Source organism: Mixophyes fleayi, chromosome 2 (assembly GCF_038048845.1).
Source record: "Mixophyes fleayi isolate aMixFle1 chromosome 2, aMixFle1.hap1, whole genome shotgun sequence".
In the NCBI taxonomy this organism is placed as follows: domain Eukaryota; kingdom Metazoa; phylum Chordata; class Amphibia; order Anura; family Limnodynastidae; genus Mixophyes; species Mixophyes fleayi.
The window spans coordinates 374482045-374504423 of NC_134403.1; the positions used below are offsets into that span (position 1 = coordinate 374482045).

Genomic DNA, 22379 nt, shown 5'->3' on the forward strand with positions numbered 1-22379 from the left:
CTCCAGGATGTTACTGCGCATGCACCAAGTTTTCGGTCGGCACATGCGCACTAACAAAAAAGAAAAAAAAAAGATTAAAATAAAAAGAGAAGATCACCGCAACCGTCAAAATTGAGAAAAGACTGTGATGATCAGGTGATCACTTCTCAGGGACAGCAGGTTATCGGCACTGCTGTCCCTGAGAAGTTTTTTAATACATAGCCGTTACTTTTCAATTCTTATCAAGGAGATCAGGATTGAAAAGTATCAAGTGAAAAAAACCGAAGAGTCATAAATAGACCCCATAATGTGCACATTACAGATAGCCTCTGCGGAAGGCTTTTGTACTATACTATTAAGTTTACATCCCTACAATGCAGCATTGAATCGTTCATTAAATGTGTTTTATTGCACGTGCGATCATTGCTCTCTCTCTATGTCTATCGCTGTACGAGGTTTGGTATTTCTGTGGTTGTGTAATGCCATAGTGATCACTCTGTGCACTAATTAATGTTTTCTCTTGTTGTATGTAATGAAGTGTTAGTGATGATATTGCATGTTAGTGAGATGAGACAGCATCTAATAATTACTAAAAAAGTGAACATTTCAGGAAAATGAATTAGATGGTGTCAAATACCATGGCTTAATCCCAATATATCCATTTATTCTCCACCATACAGACAGAGAACTCCCTCCCCCTCACTACATCGCACTGGGAACTCCCTTTACCCAGACATTATACAGACTGGGAACTCCCTCAATCTGGTACATTATATGACCAAGAACTCCAGTTCTCCAGTATATTATACCGATCAGATATTGCCTTTATCTGGTATATTATACAGAGTAGGAACTTCCTCTCTCCTGTATATTGTACACAGCGGGAACTTCCTCTCTCCTGTATATTGTACACAGAGGGAACTTCCTCTCTCTGGTATATTGTACACAGCGGGAACTTCCTCTCTCCTGTATATTGTACACAGAGGGAACTTCCTCTCTCCTGTATATTGTACACATCGGGAACTTCCTCTCTCCGGTATATTGTACACAGAGGGAACTTCCTCTCTCTGGTATATTGTACACAGCGGGAACTTCCTCTCTCCTGTATATTGTACACAGAGGGAACTTCCTCTCTCTGGTATATTGTACACAGCGGGAACTTCCTCTCTCCTGTATATTGTACACAGCGGGAACTTCCTCTCTCCTGTATATTGTACACAGCGGGAACTTCCTCTCTCTGGTATATTGTACACAGCGGGAACTTCCTCTCTCTGGTATATTGTACACAGCGGGAACTTCCTCTCTCCGGTATATTGTACACAGAGGGAACTTCCTCTCTCCGGTATATTGTACACAGCGGGAACTTCCTCTCTCCTGTATATTGTACACATCTGGAACTTCCTCTCTCCTGTATATTGTACACAGCGGGAACTTCCTCTCTCTGGTATATTGTACACAGCGGGAACTTCCTCTCTCTGGTATATTGTACACAGCCGGAACTTCCTCTCTCCTATATATTGTACACAGTGGGAACTTTCTCTCTCTGGTATATTGTACACAGCGGGAACTTCCTCTCTCTGGTATATTGTACACAGCGGGAACTTCCTCTCTCTGGTATATTGTACACAGCGGGAACTTCCTCTCTCTGGTATATTGTACACAGCGGGAACTTCCTCTCTCTGGTATATTGTACACAGCGGGAACTTCCTCTCTCCGGTATATTGTACACAGCGGGAACTTCCTCTCTCTGGTATATTGTACACAGCGGGAACTTCCTCTCTCCTGTATATTGTACACAGCGGGAACTTCCTCTCTCCGGTATATTGTACATAGCGGGAACTTCCTCTCTCCGGTATATTGTACACAGCGGGAACTTCCTCTCTCCTGTATATTGTACACAGCGGGAACTTCCTCTCTCTGGTATATTGTACACAGCGGGAACTTCCTCTCTCTGGTATATTGTACACAGCGGGAACTTCCTCTGTCTCCGGTATATTGTACACAGCGGGAACTTCCTCTCTCCGGTATATTGTACACAGCGGGAACTTCCTCTCTCCGGTATATTGTACACAGCGGGAACTTCCTCTCTCCGGTATATTGTACACAGCGGGAACGTCCTCTCTCCGGTATATTGTACACAGCGGGAACTTCCTCTCTCCGGTATATTGTACACATCGGGAACTTCCTCTCTCTGGTATATTGTACACATCTGGAACTTCCTCTCTCCTGTATATTGTACACAGCGGGAACTTCCTCTCTCCGGTATATTGTACACAGCGGGAACTTCCTCTCTCCGGTATATTGTACACATCGGGAACTTCCTCTCTCTGGTATATTGTACACAGCGGGAACTTCCTCTCTCCTGTATAATGTACACAGCGGGAACTTCCTTTCTCTGGTATATTGTACACAGCGGGAACTTCCTCTCTCTGGTATATTGTACACAGTGGGAACTTCCTCTCTCTGGTATATTGTACACAGCGGGAACTTCCTCTCTCTGGTATATTGTACACAGCGGGAACTTCCTCTCTCTGGTATATTGTACACAGCGGGAACTTCCTCTCTCCGGTATATTGTACACAGCGGGAACTTCCTCTCTCCGGTATATTGTACACAGCGGGAACTTCCTCTCTCCTGTATATTGTACACAGCGGGAACTTCCTCTCTCCGGTATATTGTACACAGCGGGAACTTCCTCTCCCCGGTATATTGTACACAGCGGGAACTTCCTCTCCCCGGTATATTGTACACAGCGGGAACTTCCTCTCTCTGGTATATTGTACACAGTGGGAACTTCCTCTCTCCGGTATATTGTACACAGCGGGAACTTCCTCAATCCTGTATATTGTACACAGCGGGAACTTCCTGTCTCTGGTATATTGTGCACAGCGGGAACTTCCTCTCTCCGGTATATTGTACACAGCGGGAACTTCCTCTCTCCTGTATATTGTACACAGCGGGAACTTCCTCTCTCCGGTATATTGTACACAGCGGGAACTTCCTCTCTCCGGTATATTGTACACAGCGGGAACTTCCTCTCTCCGGTATATTGTACACAGCGGGAACTTCCTCTCTCCGGTATATTGTACACAGGGGGAACTTCCTCTCTCCGGTATTTTGTACACAGCGGGAACTTCCTCTCTCCGGTATATTGTACACAGGGGGAACTTCCTCTCTCCGGTATTTTGTACACAGCGGGAACTTCCTCTCTCCGGTATTGTACACAGCGGGAACTTCCTCTCTCCGGTATATTGTACACAGCGGGAACTTCCTCTCTCTGGTATATTGTACACAGCGGGAACTTCCTCTCTCCGGTATATTGTACACAGCGGGAACTTCCTCTCTCCTGTATATTGTACACAGCGGGAACTTCCTCTCTCCTGTATATTGTACACAGCGGGAACTTCCTCTCTCCTGTATCTTGTACACAGCGGGAACTTCCTCTGTCTGGTATATTGTACACAGCGGGAACATCCTTTGTCTGGTATATTGTACACAGCGGGAACTTCCTCTCTCCGGTATATTGTACACAGCGGGAACTTCCTCTCTCCTGTATCTTGTACACAGCAGGAACTTCCTCTGTCTGGTATATTGTACACAGCGGGAACTTCCTTTGTCTGGTATATTGTACACAGCGGGAACTTCCTCTCTCCGGTATATTGTACACAGCGGGAACTTCCTCTCTCCTGTATGTTGTACACAGCGGGAACTTCCTCTCTCCGGTATATTGTACACAGCGGGAACTTCCTCTGTCTGGTATATTGTACACAGCGGGAACTTCCTTTGTCTGGTATATTGTACACAGCGGGAACTTCCTCTCTCCGGTATATTGTACACAGCGGGAACTTCCTCTCTCCTGTATGTTGTACACAGCGGGAACTTCCTCTCTCCGGTATATTGTACACAGCGGGAACTTCCTCTCTCCGGTATATTGTACACAGCGGGAACTTCCTCTGTCTGGTATATTGTACACAGCGGGAACTTCCTCTCTCTGGTATATTGTACACAGCGGGAACTTCCTCTCTCCTGTATGTTGTACACAGCGGGAACTTCCTCTCTCCGGTACAGATTGGTATGTAGACTGGTTATCTCTGACACACAGTAACCAGAGATGATTGTACATTTATACTCTGAGGCCTTGGATCAGTCTGATGTAAATTTCTCCTGTGTTTCAGGCCGCTGATCCCGTTCTCTCAGCAAGTTGCACCCAATGTGCTTCTGGCTGTCTCCAGGTGGGTATAAGGCGAGATACTGAACTGCAGCAATACAATATAACTTACTACAGAACACCCTCTATGGAAGCTGTGTTTTTACATATCATCATATAATTAAATCTCCTGTGACAAATAAAACAAACAAGATTTAACTTAGTCAATTATTTATTCAACAAAAAATAAACCAACATAAATACGCCAGTAAGAGGAGAATGAGTGAGTGTGGTAGTCATATGGTCAGACTGAGGTGAGAGTGAGCTTCACACCCAAAACCTCACTCTCCCCCTGTGACTGTCACGTGCACACACTCTCACACTGTGACACTCACTCACTCTCACCCTGTAACACTCACTCTCACCATGTGACACTCACTCTCACACTGTGACACTCACTCTCCCCCTGTGACTGTTACGTGCACACACTCTCACACTGTGACACTCACTCACTCTCACCCTGTAACACTCACTCTCACCATGTGACACTCACTCTCACACTGTGACACTCACTCTCCCCCTGTGACTGTTACGTGCACACACTCTCACACTGTGACACTCACTCTCACCATGTGACACTCACTCTCCCCCTGTGACTGTTACGTGCACACACTCTCACCCTGTGATACTGACTCACTCTCCCCCCTGTGATTGTTACACCCGCTCAGTCTCCCCCGGTGACACCTACTCACTCTCACCCTGTGACACTCACTCACTCTCACCCTGTGACTGTTACACCTACTCACTCTCACCCTGTGACTGTTACACCTACTCACTCTCACCCTGTGACACTCACTCTCACCCTGTGATACTCACTCACTCTCACCCTGTGACTGTTACACCTACTCACTCTCACCCTGTGACACTCACTCTCACCCTGTGATACTCACTCACTCTCACCCTGTGACTGTTACACCTACTCACTCTCACCTTGTGACACTCACTCTCACCCTGTGATACTCACTCACTCTCACCCTGTGACTGTTACACCTACTCACTCTCCCCCTGTGACACTCACTCACTCTCACCCTGTGATACTCACTCACACTCCCCCTGTGACACTTATCACTCACACTCCCCCTGTGACACTCACTCTCCCCCTGTGACACTCACTCTCCCCCTGTGACACTCACTTACTCTCACCTTGTGACACTCACTCTCACCCTGTGATACTCACTCACTCTCACCCTGTGACTGTTACACCTGCTCACTCTCCCCCTGTGACACTCACTCACTCACTCTTACCCTGTGACACTGACTCACTCTCACCCTGTGATACTCACTCACACTCCCCCTGTGACTGTTACACCTACTCACTCTCCCCCTGTGACACTCACTCACTCTCACCCTGTGATACTCACTCACACTCCCCCTGTGACACTCACTCTCACCCTGTGATACTCACTCACTCTCACTCTGTGACACTCACTCTCACACTGTGACACTCACTCTCCCCCTGTGACACTCACTCACTCTCACCTTGTGACACTCACTCTGACCCTAAAACTGATATAATGTTGACTGACAGGGCGGAGCACAGCCCCCGTCCAGAGAGAGCAGCTACCCCCCTGGTGCGTACAGTGGGGATACAGACTGATTATCGGGACAGCGAGGCACAGACTGACCCCTACAGCCCGGAGTTTGTAGTGCGCCCTGGATCTGTCCCTGAGCTCCTGATGCTGGCAAATCTCACCTGGGGTGAGTACCACCGAGGGTCGTTTACTAACATCCGCCAATCAGACATCTAACCTAAACGAGACTGATAATGAGGAAACAAATGAACCCTCAGAGTGTGTATCGTTGACCTGTAGAGGTGACCAGTTATCTTAGAATGAATTACATTGTGTAGAAGACTCTCTCTGCCTCTCACTTCCTTCCGGTCTCCATCCAGATAGAAAGATCTTATGGCAGAAGACCCTACAGACCATCTAGCTGTCTTATCACTCGTCATCTGTTAGTCCCCTACAACAGCTGGGGGACTGTCCATAGATCTATCTCTGTGTAAATGTTCTTCTCTTATGTCCCCTTTCAGTTTCCATACTGCCAATGTTATAGTGTGTCCCCTTGTTCTACAAATCCTCTTATTTATAGAAATACTATTATTACTTATATATCATTTGTGTCCCATATGCTGGACATGTGCATCTCCTCAAGTCCTGATAAGTTATATTATACAGCCCATGTCAGCCGTCCTTCTCTGAACTGTTTCTGTTTTATTAATCTTTAGAGCCCCCAGACCCGCACACAGTACTCGGGGTGAGGTCTTACCAGTGACCGATAAAGTGATAATATACCCCCCTCTTCTTATCCTACCGGTGACTGCACTCATCTGATCCTATCACTCCGAGGTCCGTCCCACAAGTACTATGTAACTATATTATGGTGATAGCGGGGTTATCTCTGTACCCGCTGTTAGTCTGTATTGTCCTTACATTGCTTCATTGTAGAATCAGTGAGATCCTTACTCCTCGTGTCCCTTCTTGTCCGTCTCCGTCACGCCAGGAACCTTCTCTGTGCTCTCACCCCTGTTCTCTCTGCCATCTATCTCAGTACTAGTACATTGACCAGTCTCTTACACTGGGACAGTTGTCAGCTATGTACAGGTCACGATCTGTTTGTTCCCAGGCCGGGGGCTCCCTGCTGGGCTGGCAGAGGTGGAGATGATAGAGCGCGCTCGCAAGAAGCGAGCCTGGGAGGACACACTGCCTCCCCTGAGCGATCTCTTACAGCTGGAGAAGAGGAGGAAGATGATGGATGAGCAGGAGAGGAAAGAGTGGGCCTTCAGGGAGCAGGAGATAGAGAAGTAAGTGGCAATGTGTCCTTATAGATGTATGTGCTGTACACTGTGTCCTTATAGATGTATGTGCAGTACACTGTGTCCTTATAGATGTATGTGCGGTACACTGTGTCCTTATAGATGTAAATATGACCGCTACAGTGTGTCCTTATATATGCACGTATGTGCAGTACACTGTCTTTATAGATACAGGTATGTGCAGTACACTGTGTCCTTATAGATACACATAGGAGTCATACAATGGCTTCCGCAGCGCTGTTCATAGATGGTTAGAACATACAACAACATTACATAGCTACATACAGATAAGCAGAATAATGAATGCATGAATGCAATTTCAGAACAAATCACATGGTATACAGAGACAATTCAGTATAAGACAAAAAAGGGACAATGAGGAGGACAGAGAGTGCGCTGACATGAGATACACAGTACAGGCGTGTGACACGGGGCGCAGAGAGGAGACACAGAGTACAGGCGTGTGACATGGGGCGTAGAGAGGAGATACAGAGTACAGGCGTGTGACATGGGGTGCAGAGAGGAGACACAGAGTACAGGCGTGTGACATGGGGCGCAGAGAGGAGACACAGAGTACAGGCGTGTGACATGGGGTGCAGAGAGGAGACACAGAGTACAGGTGTGTGACATGGGGCGCAGAGAGGAGACACAGAGTACAGGCGTGTGACATGGGGCGCTGACATGAGACACACAGTACAGGCGTGTGACACGGGGTGCAGAGAGGAGACACAGAGTACAGGTGTGTGACATGGGGTGCAGAGAGGAGACACAGAGTACAGGCGTGTGACACGGGGTGCAGAGAGGAGACACAGAGTACAGGCGTGTGACATGGGGCGCAGAGAGGAGACACAGAGTACAGGCGTGTGACATGGGGTGCAGAGAGGAGACACAGAGTATAGGTGTGTGACATGGGGCGCAGAGAGGAGACACAGAGTACAGGCGTGTGACATGGGGCGCAGAGAGGAGACACAGTATAGGTGTGTGACACGGGGCGCAGAGAGGAGACACAGAGTACAGGCGTGTGACATGGGGTGCAGAGAGGAGACACAGTATAGGTGTGTGACACGGGGCACAGACAATAGGAGGAAACGGGAGCAATAGACATAGTGGGGTCACTATGGTGCAGAGGTCAGCAAGATACTGAGGCCATAGTGGTGCCGAGTCCTGAAGGGTCCTGATGGTGCAGAGACCGATCTGGGCAATGTTCAGGATGGTGTCTGGGCTTTGGTAGAAGTCTGTATGGTGATAAGGGAGATATGACCGTAGCAATGTAATAAGTGGTGAAACAACAGCAAGGCAGCATCATCATCATCATCAGTTATTTATATAGCGCCACTGATTCTGCAGCGCTGTACAGAGATCTCACTCACATCAGTCCCTGCCCCATTGGAGCTTACAGTCTAATTCCCCTAATATACACACAGACAGACAGAGAGAGACTAGGGTCAATTTGATAGCAGCCAATTAACCTACCAGTATGTTTTTGGAGTGTGGGAGGAAACCGGAGCACTAGGAGGAAACTCATGCAAACACGGGGAGAACATACAAACTCCACACAGATAAGGTCATGGTTGGGAATCAAACTCATGACCCCATTGCTGTGAGGCAGAAGTAGTAACCACTGAGCCACCATGGCAAAACAATGTTAAGGTAGAGCAGTACAAGGTAAATGTAGTGCAGTGTCCATAATTGTAGAGTGTGAGTGAAGCAGGGAAAACAAAGATATAATTGTGAAGTTCCAGTATCCAGGGACATGTGAGAAGTGAGGGCGGCCGACGCTTGTTACTGGCAGACGTTATTCCCTGTGTCGGGGAACTCTGCATTTACTGACACTTTGCCAGAGAAACCACTTAGTGTAGGAAACCCCAACACGTCCCCGCTAAGAGCAAATGCTAAGATGTAGTTGGGATGAATACAAACAGCTACATCTGTGCTAAGTGCTCAGAGTCCTGGACTTAGGCTGGATGAGACACAGACCAGTGTTATAGACTTCACCAGTTACAGCAATGGACACATTTCTCTTACATACTAGTAATCACAGATGAGAAGCACCGGTTACAGCGTAATGCGGTCCAGATGAGGAGAGGATCGCTGTACATATGAGCACCATGGTTTGGGTTTTAATCCCATGTCTGATTCCTTTGTGTCAGGCTCCAGCACGAGCGGCTCCAGGTGCTGCAGAAACTCCTCCAGAAACGCACAGAGACCCAGAAGGAGCTGGATACCAAGAGACTGGACTGTAAGTGGTCTAAGCTGCAGGCAGAGAAAGACGAGCGCGTCAAACAGTTGCGGAAAGAGCACATTAAAGGTACGGAGCGGAGAGAGCGCTGTGTTATATCCTGCCGTGCAGCCCTCTATCATGTTACACGCGTGTTATATCCTGCCGTACAGCCCTCTATCATGTTACACGCGTGTTATATCCTGCCGTGCAGCCCTCTATCATGTTACACGCGTGTTATATCCTGCCGTGCAGCCCTCTATCATGTTACACGCGTGTTATATCCTGCCGTACAGCCCTCTATCATGTTACACGCGTGTTATATCCTGCCGTACAGCCCTCTATCATGTTACACGCGTGTTATATCCTGCCGTACAGCCCTCTATCATGTTACACGTGTGTTATATCCTGCCGTACAGCCCTCTATCATGTTACACGTGTGTTATATCCTGCCGTACAGCCCTCTATCATGTTACACGCGTGTTATATCCTGCCGTACAGCCCTCTATCATGTTACACGCGTGTTATATCCTGCCGTACAGCCCTCTATCATGTTACACGCGTGTTATATCCTGCCGTACAGCCCTCTATCATGTTACACGCGTGTTATATACCTACTGATCCAGCAGTGATATCATGTTACACACGTGTTATATACCTACTGATCCAGCAGTGATATCATACAGATATACCCCATGTGTCTGAGAGAGAGTGGTGTGTTATATCCTGCCGTACAGCCCTCTATCATGTTACACGTGTGTTATATACCTACTGATCCAGCAATGATATCATACAGATATACCCCATGTGTCTGAGAGAGAGTGGTGTGTTATATCCTGCCGTACAGCCCTCTATCATGTTACACGCGTGTTATATTCCTACTGACCTAGCACACTGATATCATACAGATATACTCCATGTGTGTGAGAGAGTGGTGTGTTATATCCTGCTGTACAGCCCTCTATCATGTTACACGCGTGTTATATTCCTACTGACCTAGCACACTGATATCATACAGATATACTCCATGTGTGTGAGAGAGTGGTGTGTTATATCCTGCTGTACAGCCGTGCTATCATGTTACACACGTGTTATATTCCTACTGATCCAGCAGTGATATCACAGTACCGCAGGGTAAGAAGCTGTTATTAGTTCTTATTCTTATAATCCTTATTGTTCCTGTCTTTGGAGATTTGTTCCAGCATTATCAGGAATCACATTACTTACTGTAGAGTTTAAGGATAATTGAAGTCATGTTGGATTTCTCTCGGTATAAAGCGATAGGTAACCACCAAATCCTTATATTTTACACAGGAGGACAAATGATCAAATGTATTGTACTGTAAGTTATCACATTATGGGGGGGGCTAAATTATCGGCGATGTGGTGCGTGGACCTTGTCTGTAATTACCGTGGAGATCTCCGCTCATTTGAATAATTAACCTAGATTTCTGTCAAACCTCTAACACAAAGTGTCTCGTGGACGTTCCTGAGATTGATGGTTTATTGACTTGAGAAATAACTGTGCTGAGCCATAAACATGTAATGTAATCAGTATTACAGGGGTTAGTGAGGGCTCTTACCCACTGCACCATCACTCACATATTACTGTGCGCTCCACAGTGATCAGGAAGCTAATAAAGAAGATGGGGAATGTTGAAGGGAAGTTGGAGAGACGCGATGTCATCCAGGATTACACAGACCACGCGTCCCAGACCTACGCACCCCTCACAAGGATCGGCTATTTCCCAGATCGCCTGTCTCAGCGGTACGCCGTGAAGAGTCCTTTCCTGAACTCGTACCAAGGTGAGGGCCGCTACCTTCACGTCCCTCAGTTACACACTTGTGACCCTCACTGCTCGTATCTAGGGGCCTGAGTCGTTAAGGACAGCAAAGCAAAAAAAAGGAGTAAATTTGCACCTTGGCAAAACCATGTTACAAGGGGTGCAAATTAGTTTATTATTAGTTTATTATTTTGCACATAAATATTTTATTTTACAAAATAAATACTGGCTGTTTTTTCATCTAGCACACAAATACTTGATATCTTTATTTGTACACTAAAAGTTAAAGTTGATCTAGGTCATGTCCTACCCCAACTATAAATCTGTCCCCACATTCTCAATTTACCTCCCCCTCCAATGCAACATGGTTTTGCCAAGGGGCAAAGTTACTCCTTTTGTTTGCCCTAGACGTGTAGTATGACGGAGGTGTACTAACATGGCCGCCACCTGCATTGTCCCAGCTCCTCGTGCCCTATGTGTATATACTGTGTGGATCTGATATTAATGTTCTGCTCAGGATTACTGGACCTGGAGGCCAATCTCCCAGACTTTGTAACACAACCTCGTATCCAGACCCCCAAACTCAGGAAAACCACCAAGGACGGTTTCCTGAAACGCAAAGCTCTGCTGGACCTCGAGATGCAGCAAGTCCACGAGGTGAGAAGACCGCGTGTTCCCGTCGCTTGTTATAACAATCGTGTTATATTTCTGGCACATAACATAACACACTAGTATGTTACACCATAGAGAAGACACCGTTAGTGTCACATAAAGTGAGGAAGGGTCATGTTATTGCTTGTGTGTGTGAGTAATGTCCTGTTCAGTGACCTCATGCCATGATCTTAATGTCACAGAAAACTTCATTGTGAATTATTACGCTTCACGCCTGGGGATCACTTGCTGCAGCGCTCCACTGATTAGCTGTGCACCGTTTACAATATTCAATTTCAAACCAAAGTACATTGGAGCTGTTCACTGCAATAAACCCTGCTCTCTGTATTTGCTGTCGGGTGTTATAATGTGCAGGAGGATTATACGGAACTCCGGGGCTATTGGAAATTGTGTGTCACTTCTGCCAGTGCATGGGGTGGTTACGGACGTTCCGGCTCCCATATTAATGGACTCCGAGCTGTAATCTCTATAGATGGATGGGTTACATATTTGAATTTGTCTTATAGTGTTGGGGAATTGAGATGGTAACAGTCCGACATACAGAAGGGATAGCTCTGATAATGTCTCCAGATCAGCACTAGGGGACAGCAGGAGTCAGTGTAGTAACAGCTGACTGGTATTAATACCCCCGGTACCATTTCTCTGCCCCGCAGGCTTTGCTGGAAAAGAAGAACAAATCACAGCAATCGGAGAAGCCGCTCCGATTCTTGCAGAAGATAGAGAAGCCGGTCCCCCGACCTGCCACCCCTCGAGTTCAGGGGCCCGAGGAGGTCAGCACTCCACTCTGTACAGGTTCTACTCAATAAAATATCATACAGGGACACTGTGCATTATTTTCTCTTTGTTTTATTTCTTTTCAGGGAGATGAAGAGAGAGAGCTGGCGGTGATCTTCTTACAGAAACTGATCCGTGGGCGCGCGGTACAGAACATGGTGAGACTCTGCTCCTATGTATTCCTATGTGTCTTCTGTACGATGACTCTGCTCCTATGTATTCCTATGTGTCTTCTGTACGATGACTCTGCTCCTATGTATTCCTATGTGTCTTCTGTACGATGACTCTGCTCCTATGTATTCCTATGTGTCTTCTGTACGATGACTCTGCTCCTATGTATTCCTATGTGTCTTCTGTACGATGACTCTGCTCCTATGTATTCCTATGTGTCTTCTGTACGATGACTCTGCTCCTATGTATTCCTATGTGTCTTCTGTACGATGACTCTGCTCTCATGTATTCCTATGTGTCTTCTGTACGATGACTCTGCTCTCATGTATTCCTATGTGTCTTCTGTACGATGACTCTGCTCCTATGTATTCCTATGTGTCTTCTGTACGATGACTCTGCTCTCATGTATTCCTATGTGTCTTCTGTACGATGACTCTGCTCCTATGTATTCCTATGTGTCTTATGTACGATGACTCTGCTCCTATGTATTCCTATGTGTCTTCTGTACGATGACTCTGCTCCTATGTATTCCTATGTGTCTTCTGTATGATGACTCTGCTCTCATGTATTCCTATGTGTCTTCTGTACGATGACTCTGCTCCTATGTATTCCTATGTGTCTTCTGTACGATGACTCTGCTCCTATGTATTCCTATGTGTCTTCTGTACGATGACTCTGCTCCTATGTATTCCTATGTGTCTTCTGTATGATGACTCTGCTCTCATGTATTCCTATGTGTCTTCTGTACGATGACTCTGCTCCTATGTATTCCTATGTGTCTTCTGTACGATGACTCTGCTCCTATGTATTCCTATGTGTCTTCTGTACGATGACTCTGCTCTCATGTAGGAAGCGATCTCTGTACTCTGTAGGTCCAGTCTGCTCCCAGTTGGTGATATCCCCCGCTGTCTATTTTCTCCCCCATCTCATTCCAGATGTTTGAAGGGAAGGAGAAACGCGTGGAGCTGATCCGGGAGCTGCGTACGACGCACGCCCTGCAGCAGGACGGGCAGCTATTGAAAAAGGAAGAGAAACAAATGACGCTGACGCTGCAGCGACAGAGAGAAATCAGCGAAGATGAGGTGCGCGAGATTCCTGGCGTCTAATGTTACATTCAGGAAACACATCAGATAGAGTTCATATAAAGTACAGTATTTTATATAAACAATGGCCCACACTGAGTACTTGGTCAGATTAGCTCTCTTATATATAGGACATTGCCTATTACTGATGCTGTTATTTAGTCTGTAATGTGATGTTAGGGTGCTGGTTTGATTTCTGTGACCTTTTATGTCTTCAATCCTTAATTCTTCTCCTCCCACATCGTTTTCTATGTCTGATAATAATCTGATTAATGGGAGTCATGTGTTTATAAGCTTCTGTCATCCACACGGGGGACATTACTGATCCTGTGGATATTAAATTACCTCTCCCAAATGTGTACCAGAGTTTCAGGAGTCCCTAATATTAGTTTACATTCTTTTCTCACTAGACATATTTCTGTAATATATTTATTTTCAATTTGAAAAGTAACTTGTGTATGTTTAAAAAGCCAAATAGATCATAGTTATATCACCAGGACAGCTAAAGCTGGGTACACACTGAAGGATTGTTCAGACCAACATGTTATCTCAAATGATTATACCTACGACTGAAGGTCCGATCAGTCTGACGATTCATCCATACACACTGACACGATTTACCTTCAGATCTGTGCTCTTCATCTGGTCCTCTAGTCCGGAGAATGACAGCACAATATTCATCTATTCACTACTGTCACATTGTCACACTGATTATAACCACATTGTTATAGTTATCCACATTTTGTTTTTCCTGATTGTACATTTACAAGTAACGACTTTTTACCTGTTATTATTCTACTATTTATATGCCTTTATCTTGTTTTTCCTGATTTTATATTTACCAGCAACTACTTTTACCTGTTATTATTCTTGCCTATTTCCATTGTCCTTATTACCTCTCCTTCTATTATTCCTTGCCTTCCACGCCCTAATTGGTTATTGTCCTCCATCTTGCTATTGTCTCCCTGCTTATTCTTATCTGTTATCCGCTGTCCTTATTATCTTACTGTTCTGCTATCATTCTTACCTGTCTTCATTGTCCTTACTATCTCACTGTACTGTTGTTCCATGCCCTCCACGTCCTAATTCGTTATTATCTTCCACCTTTTCATTGTCTTCCTGCCATTGTTCTTACCTGTTTTTCACTGTCCCCACTATCTCACTGTTCTGTTACTCTCTCTCCCTACTATGCCTCCCCGCTCTCACTCCATACCCATACTCTCCCCCCGCCCTACCTCTCCCGTTCCTCCCCGCCATCCCCCGCGCGCTGCTCATCTTGCTAACCTCATCCCCATTTCCCCCCTCTCCTTTCCCCCTTTCTTCTGTGCCCTCTGGAATGCCAGATCCGTCCGCAACAAGCTGACTGCTATCCACGACCTCTTTCTATCCAACTCCTTTAACCTGCTTGCCGTTACTGAAACCTGGCTCTCCGATTCTGATACTACTTCCCCCGCTGCCCTCTCCTATGGTGGCCTCTCCTTCACCCACTCCGCCAGGCCTGGTGCCCGCCCAGGCGGTGGAGTTGGCCTCCTCCTCTCCTCCACCTGTACTTTTCGTGTCATTCCCCCTGAACCCTCCCTCTCCTTCTCCTCTTTTGAAGCTCACTCCATCCGCCTCTTCTACCCCATCCATCTCCGCGTCACTGTCATCTACCGCCCCCCTGGCCCCACCTCCCTCTTCCTTGACAACTTTGCTAGCTGGCTTCCTCACTACCTCTCCTCCGATCTCCCCTCGATCATTCTCTGTGACTTTAACATCCCCATAGACAACCCCATCTACCCTGCTTCCAGCAAACTGCTCACCCTCTCTTCCTTCCTTGGTCTCACCCAATGGACCTCCTCCTCTACCCACTGCCTTGGTCACTCCCTTGATCTTGTCTTCTCCTACCTATGTAATCTCTCCGACTTCTCCATCTCTCCCTTTCCTCTATCCGACCACCATCTCCTTTCCTTCTCTCTCTCCTCTTCTCCTGCTCCCCTCCCCCTGCCCAAACCTACTCTGTCCATACGCAACCTCCACGCTCTTGACCCTGCCTCTCTGTCCTCCTCTCTCGATACCCTTCTTTCTCCCCTTTCCTCCCAGGCCTGCCCCAACCAGGCGGTCTCCCTCTACAATCACACCCTCACCTCCGCTCTGGACGCGGTCGCCCCTGCCCACTCCGTCCACCCCCGCTGCTCCAAACCCCAACCCTGGCACTCCAAATTTACCCGCTTCCTCCAAAAATGCTCCCGTTCCGCCGAACGTCACAGGAGAAAATCCCGCTCCCTGGCTGACTTCCTCCACTTTAAATTCATCCTTTCATCCTACAGCATGCCCTCTCACTCGCTAAACAATCTTTCTTTAAATCCCTCATCTCTTCCCAGTCCTCTAACCCCCGCCGCCTCTTTGCCACCTTCAGCACTCTCTTGGCCCCCCTCCCTCCTCCCTGACTGCCTCCGATTTCGCCTCCTTCTTCTCCTCTAAAATCGAGGCCATCCGACTTGAAATCTCCTCCTCCACTCTCTTTTCTACCCCTCCCACTCTTCTGTCCTCCCCCCCCAACCACCTTCCCCTCCACTCCTTCCGTCCCACCACCGGCGAGGAAGTCCACTCTCTCATTTCATCCTCCCCCCCCCACTACCTGTCCCCTGGATCCCATCCCCTCCCACCTTCTTTGCTCCCTTTCCCCCACCACCTGCTCCCACCTCGCTCACCTCTTTAATCTCTCCCTCTCCACTGGCATCTTCCCCTCCTCCTTCAAACATGCTCTCGTATCCCCCATTCTTAAGAAACCTAATCTCGACCCCACTTCTCTCTCGAACTATCGCCCCATATCTCTTCTCCCTTTTGCCTCCAAAATTCTCGAGAGGCTCGTCTGCAGCCGTCTCACCTCCTACCTTTCTGAATACTCCCTCCTTGATCCTCTCCAGTCTGGTTTCCGCCCCCTCCACTCCACTGAAACTGCCCTGGCTAAAGTCACCAATGACCTCCTCTCTGCTAAAGCCAGGGGCCACTTCTCCCTTCTCATCCTCCTTGACCTCTCTGCAGCCTTTGACACCGTTGACCACCCCCTCCTCCTTCACACCCTCCAGTCTTTCGGCCTCTCCGGCCCAGTCCTGTCCTGGTTCACCTCTTACCTTACTCACCGTTCCTTCTCTGTCACCACCTCTGGGTCTCTCTCCCCCCCATCCACCCTTCCAGTCGGGGTCCCTCAGGGCTCTGTTCTGGGACCCTTACTCTTCTCTCTATACACCTCCTCCCTGGGTGAACTCATCAGCTCCTTCGGCTTCAGCTACCACCTTTACGCTGATGACACTCAACTATACCTCTCCTCTCCTGATCTCTCTCCCTCCCTCCTCTCTAGGGTGTCCGCCTGCCTCTCTGCCATCTCCTCCTGGATGTCCTCTCGATTCCTCAAACTTAACCTTGCCAAAACTGAGCTCATAGTTTTTCCTCCCTCTCATACCCCATCCCCTTCTGACCTCTCCATCAATGTCGACAACACCTCTATCTCCCCTGTCCCCCAACTTCGCTGCCTTGGTGTCATCCTCGACTCCTCTCTCTCCTTTGGCCCCCACATCCTCTCTATTGCTAAATCCTGCCGCTTCCAGCTGCGCAACATCGATCGCATCTGGCCCTTCCTCTCCCAAGATGCCACCAAATGCCTTATCCACTCTCTGATCATCTCCCGCCTGGACTACTGCAACCTCCTCCTCACTGGCCTCCCCCACTCTCATCTCGATCCCCTTCGTTCCGTCCTTAACGCTGCAGCTAGGCTTATTTTCCTCTCTCGCCGCTCCTCTTTTGTCTCCCCCCTCTACCTAGCCCTTCACTGGCTCCCATTCCCCTTCAGAATCCTCTTTAAGCTCCTCACACTCACCTACAAGGCCCTCGCCAACTCCACTGCGCCCTACATCTCCACCCTCCTCTCTATTCATGCTCCATCCCGCCCTCTCCGTTCTGCCTCTGACCGTCGCCTCTCTTCCCCCCTTATAACCTCCTCCCACGCGCGTATCCAAGACTTCGCCTGCGCTGCCCCCCTCCACTGGAACAAGCTCCCTCCCTCCATCAGAACTTCCCCTAATCTGTCCAGTTTCAAACGGGCCCTAAAAACCCACCTTTTTCTTAAAGCCTTTCTGTCTCCCACTTAACTTCCTACCTTCTGCCTCCGTCCCCTACTCTCCCTCTCTCCCCTGCGTCTCTCTGTCTGTCCACCCCTCCCCTTAGATTGTACGCTCCTCTGAGCAGGGCCATCTCTCCTCCTGTTTCCACCACTTCTAACTCTGCTCTCCAGCTACTTAGCCCTCCTCCTCGAGGGTCCTCCACCCGACGTCCACTCTCGCTCCCTCCTCCCCCCTTGGGGTCTCCCTGTCTTCCGCGCCCTCCTTCTTGGGCCCCGTCGTTTGCAGATCCTCCCTCCCCCTTCCCCGCCCTCTCTAGCTGCGCATTGAGCTTACTGAGTTGCTGTGTTTACTGTACTGCGCTGTCTCCCATTGTATTGTAATTTTGTTTGTCTCTGTACGGCGCTGCGGATGCCTTGTGGCGCCTTATAAATAAATATTAATAATAATAATAATAATGTCCTAAGGAATTTTGTTAGCTTCTGTGACTCTGAAACGAAACATTCTGTCTCAGAACAAACATGTGAATTATTCCTTCTACAGCGCTCTCTACATTTATTCACTCTGACATTCAGTGCTAACATCGGCTGAAAAGAGCCCAACTCTGTAAACTCTATGGAGATCGTCAGCATGAGTACATACATACTGCATGATCGTTAGGTGATTGATCGGAAAAAAATTGAACAGTACGACCAACCAAATGAGGCGATAATCGTCCATTTGGGCAGACTTTCGACCATTTGGTCACTACACACACTGACCCGACTTTAGAATGAGCGGTCGTATGTCAGCTGGTCGAGCCGATTATTGGACAAAAACCCTGTAGTGTGTACCCAGCTTTAGATATAGCTCCGCAAAAGCTACAAACATTTAGTTAATCAGAGTTATAATTGATCTGATGATATGAGGTGAGGGAACAAACTGGAACATCTAAGTATAGACTAGCGACACTGCATTGTGTCTATCCACAGACCTCCATGAGAGACGAACACTTGGCCAGGCTGGAAGGGGGGGTCCTCTCCGACATGTTTGACTTCCTCTCCAAGGAGCTGGTTAGGCTGCAGGAAGAACGTAGGATCCACGCGTTTGTCATGCTCGCTGAGCGCCACCGACGCATCCGAGAAGCAGAAGAGAGTGGAAGGAGACAGGTGGAGGAGAGACGTAGACGGGAGGAGGACGAGATTTTCAGACAGGTGAGTGATTTATAAACTGACAGCTCGTGACAGTATTTTACACAAGGCTGTAATAGGAATATCCCTAATGTGACATCCTAATACTCAGCAGACGCTTCCATGATATTGCAAACAAAAACTTTTTTTTAAACTGCTTAACCCCAGGTTAATAATACTGGTGACGTCCTGTTCTAGGACACACACGTAACATATTCAGTGTCAGCTCTGTCTCTGTATACAACTAAATCTGATTATATGGGGAGAACAATCTACATTACACATTAGACCTGCAATCTGCAGTCTTCATTTCTGATATCTTTATGCTCTTAGAAGATGTGTTACATTATCACTGGGAACAGACAGAAGGGGTATGATCCCATTCTTCTGGAGTCAGGACGGTTTAAAGGATAATTCCACCCATAAGTAATATTCAGTGTTGGACTGTATATACTGAGTGATACGTTACCTTGGGGTCCAGTGTTCTGGCCCCCTTCCCCTCGCCCCCTTCCCCTCTCCACCCTGCGTGCTCCCAGCCAGTTACAAGATGCCGTACAACAAAGTCTGAGCCAGTGGGAGAGTGCGTCGGACACCACTCGACTACTCACTGCTGCAGGGCTTTGTACAGGCTGTGTGTGACAGGAGCAACGAGGGACCTCTCACAGAGCTCAAATCCACCGACCCAAGCTAAGGAAACCGTTCAGGTTTCAGGTTTTCACACACAACTAAAACTCAGTTTTGGGGGTTATATTTTAACATCTGCAACATAAGAGGTCCTCACAGAACACTAACTTTCCTTGTTAGTCAAGAAATCCTTTTTTCCGCCGTTCCTGTGATTTCACGTAATTCTTTATAAAGTGTTGTTCTCTCCTGCAGGTGGTTAACATTCATCAGAGCACAGTGGACTCCTACCTGGAGGACATTATCCTCCGTACCACGGCTCACACAGCAGAAGAGCAGGCCAGAGAGGAGATTGTGAGGAAAGCACAGGAGATCAATGACATCGCCTACCAGATGGAGAGCAGGTGAGAGATCTGTTATACCTAATGACCAGGATCAGACTGCTGGACAGGTGACCACACAGGCGTGTACTGGCATCAGCGCCATGTAGCGGACCCCAGTAAGGTTCTCCTGTCAGTGATCACTATTCATACGGCCACAGGTCCAGGCTGGGCGTGTCGGGTTCTCCTGTCAGTCATCACTATTCATACGGCCACAGGTCCAGGCCGGGTGTGTCGGGTTCTCCTGTCAGTGATCACTATTCATACGGCCACAGGTCCAGGCTGGGCGTGTCGGGTTCTCCTGTCAGTGATCACTATTCATATGGCCACAGGTCCAGGCTGGGCGTGTCGGGTTCTCCTGTCAGTGATCACTATTCATATGGCCACAGGTCCAGGCTGGGCGTGTCGGGTTCTCCTGTCAGTGATCACTATTCATATGGCCACAGGTCCAGGCCGGGCGTGTCGGGTTCTCCTGTCAGTGATCACTATTCATACGGCCACAGGTCCAGGCTGGGCGTGTCGGGTTCTCCTGTCAGTCATCACTATTCATACGGCCACAGGTCCAGGCTGGGTGTGTCGGGTTCTCCTGTCAGTGATCACTATTCATACGGCCACAGGTCCAGGCTGGGCGTGTCGGGTTCTCCTGTCAGTGATCACTATTCATACGGCCACAGGTCCAGGCCGGGTGTGTCGGGTTCTCCTGTCAGTCATCACTATTCATACGGCCACAGGTCCAGGCCGGGTGTGTCGGGTTCTCCTGTCAGTGATCACTATTCATACGGCCACAGGTCCAGGCCGGGTGTGTCGGGTTCTCCTGTCAGTGATCACTATTCATACGGCCACAGGTCCAGGCCGGGTGTGTCAGTTCTCCTGTCAGTGATCACTATTCATACAGCCACAGGTCCAGGCTGGGTGTGTCAGTTCTCCTGTCAGTCATCACTATTCATACGGCCACAGGTCCAGGCCGGGTGTGTCAGTTCTCCTGTCAGTCATCACTATTCATACGGCCACAGGTCCAGGCTGGGTGTGTCAGTTCTCCTGTCAGTCTGGGTAATTGTATCCCTCATCTTCACAGCCGCTCCCAGTTGCAGTCAGAGGAGATTGTTGCAGAGCTGGTGTACAGTTTCCTCATCCCTGAGATACAGAAGAAAAGTGTCCGTGATAGAGGTGAGAATATCAGTCATAGATAATGATCCTTTACAGGAGGAGGATCATGTTCGTATATATGACATTGTTACTGAACATCAGCAATTATCTTGTATTCCATAGATGTGTATGCATATTATACATTAATATAAGCAATATTGTATCCAGAAGAGGCAGCTTAATAAGCTGCGATATTTGGGTGCAGGCAGCTATGAAGAGATGATTGTAGGTGCACTGTAGCTCTGTGTGTCATAGATCAGGTAATCACGGGCTCCCAGATGGTGTAATATTATATATCCAGATGTGGGTTACAGCACGTAAAACACCTCAGTGTAATCCTCACCTTGTGTTCCTGCTCTTCCCTGATTGGGTGGGAGACACCGGGGCCGTCAGCTGATTAATGCCGACTATCCCATCTGACTTATGACTGTACAATATCGTCCTACTATACACAGCCTAATTATTGTATCTCATTTACATATATTATTTCTGTGTAAATGTGTGAAACACATGGACTGATCCTGCCAACCTCCGGGATCTGATTCCAGTCCCTCAGTTCTGTGCCAGGGTTAAGTGGCATCGTGATCTACATGTCTGGTTTTTGTATGTACCATGTTATCCTGTCCTCTCTCTCTCTGTCCTGCAGTCAAGAAATCCCAGAGAAGACACATCCAGGCGGCTCACCGTGTTATCCACGCAGACACAGAGGTGCTGCTGAATGAGGCCCAACCGCCAGTGGAGAGAGAGAGCCGGGAGGGAGCGTCGGAGTGATCGCAGACTCCATTCCTGTCCTCGTGGCGTCCTGTGCTCATATAACTGCTACATGGAAGTTTTATTTTCTCATTGTCTGCACAATAAAACATTATTTCCTCTTACAAATAGTCATGACCTGGTAGAGGGAGTTGGAGTAAATAACATGCGCCATGTAACATCTAAACACTTATTTACCGGTATTATAGCGGCCTTCTATAAAGATAATTTAGGAAACTAAAAATGAAAACTAAACTTAATTTTTTTTTAACTAAACATGTGCAGGCAAAGGTTACTGGGAGTGGCTGGGAATGCACATGCTCCGCCTACCATTATCTTAGGACTGCCCCTTTATTCATTACAACTTTTCCCTTATCCTCCTAAATTACCACCTGATAGAACTCATTTACGTTATAAGACTGACAGAACATAAACAAAAATGTTCTATAACTGGTCGCTCTGAAGTCCAGTAAGAGATTATTTTGTATATCTAAAATTCATACATTTTATT

General features: G+C 47.8%; 1 protein-coding gene across 2 annotated transcripts in view; it reads left to right on the forward strand.

Annotated features, from left to right (window-relative positions):
* The window catches only part of CFAP91 (cilia and flagella associated protein 91), a 39367-nt gene extending 17370 nt beyond the window's left edge, over window positions 1-21997 (forward strand). For both annotated transcript variants that reach the window (XM_075197477.1, XM_075197478.1), the window contains exons 5-17: window positions 4155-4211; window positions 5715-5884; window positions 6812-6989; window positions 9152-9309; window positions 10843-11025; window positions 11521-11660; window positions 12329-12445; window positions 12536-12607; window positions 13556-13702; window positions 18774-18995; window positions 19848-19996; window positions 21048-21139; window positions 21765-21997. In XM_075197477.1, coding sequence (XP_075053578.1) covers window positions 4155-4211; window positions 5715-5884; window positions 6812-6989; window positions 9152-9309; window positions 10843-11025; window positions 11521-11660; window positions 12329-12445; window positions 12536-12607; window positions 13556-13702; window positions 18774-18995; window positions 19848-19996; window positions 21048-21139; window positions 21765-21889 — 1810 coding nt within the window. In that variant the 3' untranslated portion in view covers window positions 21890-21997. The remainder of the gene's footprint in view (window positions 1-4154; window positions 4212-5714; window positions 5885-6811; window positions 6990-9151; window positions 9310-10842; window positions 11026-11520; window positions 11661-12328; window positions 12446-12535; window positions 12608-13555; window positions 13703-18773; window positions 18996-19847; window positions 19997-21047; window positions 21140-21764) is intronic.
* Window positions 21998-22379: the final 382 nt, after the last annotated feature.